The 3,258-nt window shown below is 38.5% G+C and overlaps 1 protein-coding gene across 1 annotated transcript; it reads left to right on the forward strand.

The window, feature by feature from the left end:
- The first annotated feature begins 435 nt into the window (after positions 1–435).
- On the forward strand, positions 436–759 carry LOC137633297 (uncharacterized). Its single transcript, XM_068365522.1, has one exon. The coding sequence runs from the start codon at positions 436–438 to the stop codon at positions 757–759; it is 324 nt and encodes a 107-aa protein (XP_068221623.1).
- The last annotated feature ends 2,499 nt before the right edge of the window (positions 760–3,258 follow it).

Genomic DNA, 3,258 nt, shown 5'->3' on the forward strand with positions numbered 1-3,258 from the left:
TTTGCTAAAATAAAATCCTAGTAGCAAAAGCAGGGTGTTAAAAACCCAAGGACCCTTACAGCGAAAATAGCCCAGTGAGGAAAGGAAATAAGGAAGCATATAGAATAGTGTGCCGGAGTGTACCCTCAACCAAGAGAGCTCTAACCCAAGAAAATGATCGACCATGGTACAGAGGCTATGGCACTAACCAAGACCTGAGAATAATGGTTTAATTTTGAAGTGTTTTATTTCTAGAAGATGTGCATACCGTAACTAAAGAGAGACTTCTAACCTTACTAAGTGTAAAATAGCTACTGAACAATTACGGTGCAGCCGATAACCCTTCGAGCAAAGAAGAAATGTATGGTAAACTCAGTGTTGTTAGGTGTATGAGGACACAGGAGAATGAAGAAAGAATAAGTCAGATTATTCGGTGTCTGTGACGGAAAAGGAAAAATGAGCCGTAACCAAAGTGGGGGACAGCGGGGGAGCCTCTCCCCGCGCCAGCGAGAGCGGGGGAGCCATTCCCCGCGCCAGCGAGAGGGGGGGAGCCGTTCCCTGCCCCAGCGAGAGCGGGGGAGCCCCTCCCCGCGCCAGCGAGAGCGGGGGGCCCTTCCCTGTGCCAGCGAGAGCAGGGGAGCCCTTCCTCGCGCCAGCAAAAGCGGGGGAGCCCCTCCCCGTGCCAGCGAGATCTGGGGAGCCCTTCCCCGCGTCAGCGAGAGCGGGGGAGCCTCCTCCCCCTCCAGTGGGAAGGGGAGAGCTCCGCTGGCCCAACGCTAAAGAGATCCTCTATCAGGCTTAGTTTTAATAAAATGCTCATGAAGTCTTTTCGAAAGCAAAAAGTCTTCAGGATATGAAATAGTTCCTGGCAGAGCTCCAAAAGGTCCTTAGACTCTCTTTGAGAAGAAATATGGAATAACGTACATTCCTATGTCGGCTTTAAATTTTTCTGTCTCCGAGCAGCAATTCTAGAAAAGGAAAAATACATCGTGAAGAAGGGAGCAGTGACAAGTGGAACCTGGAAGGTAGTCTGGAAAAGGAAAACAAGAAGAATGTTGAAGACTAAAAGTTGATTTATTTGAAAGGATCCCAACAGAAAATACAGGAAGAAGAGTTAGACAGAAATGAGAACGGGAAAGAAGATTGAAAGAATCCGAAAAGAACTAATGATAAGTCGTTGATCAGTTTAGGAGAGGGTGAATTTGAAATAAGAAATAAAGTCCATTATGTTGATTAACCAAAAATGAAGATTTTGCAGAATAAGGTGGAAACTATGCAAAAGTAGAGAGCATGGAAGGATAAGAAAAAGATCAGAGTTTTATTCATTCTGACGTAAGAAAAAAAAAGGCCGAAGAAGTCTTCATAAGAAAATGCAGTTTCTAAAGCTGTAGAGGTATTCTCAAAAAGTCTTCAGAGAAGATTTGCGTGTTTTCGGCGCATATTCTCTCTCTCTCTCTCTCTCTCTCTCTCTCTCTCTCTCTCTCTCTCTCTCTCTCTCTCTCTTAATAGAATTCCTTAAAATGAGCAAAATAAACGAAAAAAAAGTGGAAATCGTTCAAGATTACAAATTCGTTTCAGCTTAAGAATCATATTTTCCGCTGAAGAAATTTGGAAGATTTCACATCTTCAACACGAATCGAGGAGCAGTGTTTGGGATTGCTATAGTCTTCAAATATTTCCGAATGTCTTTACAAATATATAGAAAATTTTAAATGAAGGTGGATGAAACTAGTAGAGAATGAACGGATAATAAATGAAGACTTGGAAAAGAGCATGAAGATTTGTCTACGATTCCTTCGTAGCTCTCGCTCGAGTTTGTTCTTCAGCTTTTATGATGGAGGCAAGGGGCGAATCCATCGCCACGTTTAGCAAAGAATTCACCTTACTTTATGGCGACTTCGGGGAAGAAGAATGAAAATATAAATGTATATGGTCATTTAATACACTTCTCTGGTATTATTTTGAGGATTTTCGATTGCTTTATCCATTTATTTATATAATTTTTGAAGTAGATGATTTCAGCTCAAGATTGAGACGACTGGTGAAATCTAACCGAGGCCCTTTGCATCAGTAGGCGTAGATGACACACACATATATATATATATATATATATATATATATATATATATATATATATATATAAATGTGTGTGTCTGCGTGTCCGTATATATGTATATATACACATATATAAATATATATACATATATATATATATATATATATATATATACATATATATCATGTATATATATATATATATATATATATATGTGTGTGTGTGTGTGTGTGTGTGTGTGTGTGTGTTTGTGTGTACATGTATATATAAATATTTAAATTTTCATTGAAGGCGATCGCTTTAGTCAATGTGTTTCCAAGGTCTCTAGACCTTGGTGTATCCTAGAAGAATCCTCGTATCTCCTCAGCGTCTTTAGATATATATATATATATATATATATATATATATATATATATATATATATATATATATATATAAATGAAATTAGCAAAAAGGTAAATAAATTCACATCATTTTAATGTGTATCCAGTTAAGAGAGAGAGAGAGAGAGAGAGAGAGAGAGAGAGAGAGAGAGAGGAGAGAGAGAGAGAGAGAGAGAGAGAGAGAGAGAGAGAGAGAATTAACACCACAGAAACTCACGGCGAAAGAAGTTCTCGTCTCAGAGTCCAGTCGTTCGATTATATTTGACTTTGGCTTCGTTTTTAAAATTTAGATTTAAATCTGTAAATCATAATTTCATTTAAGTAACTTGTGCTTTATTTGAGTTTATGACTAAGTGACTTGATTTGCACATGCCTATTCAATGCTTATAACCGTTAAAGGTTTACAATGATAACTACTTATGCGAAATCGAAGTTAGATTTGAAGACATTCGAACACCAAATACGTCTATTTCTCGATTAAGATAAAATGAATGAAATTTGACACGCAAAACTAGGCCTACGACATTGTCTTTTCATGTAAATTTCCTCTATTAATTGAATACTTTGGGATAATTACCCGAGAAGATAGTTATTTCTCTTGCAGTTAGTCTAGTGAAGTGACAGGATGGCTTATGGGAGGGAAGGGATACAACCAACTGGGTGGGACATAGATTTTTTGCTCGACCTTGACCTTGACCTTTGACCTTGACATGTAGTAATTGGCGTGGATGTTCATACGCTGAAATATGAACTAAGTTTGAATTCTGACAACGATGTTCAAACTTATGGCTGATTACGTGAATTGGACATTTTGCTTGACCTTGACCTTTGACCTTGACC

This window comes from Palaemon carinicauda, chromosome 3 (assembly GCF_036898095.1).
Source record: "Palaemon carinicauda isolate YSFRI2023 chromosome 3, ASM3689809v2, whole genome shotgun sequence".
NCBI classification, from domain to species: domain Eukaryota; kingdom Metazoa; phylum Arthropoda; class Malacostraca; order Decapoda; family Palaemonidae; genus Palaemon; species Palaemon carinicauda.

Excerpts from the sequence above, each read along its gene's own strand:
- LOC137633297 (XM_068365522.1), top strand. The coding sequence starts at position 436 with ATGAGCCGTAACCAAAGTGGGGGACAGCGGGGGAGCCTCTCCCCGCGC.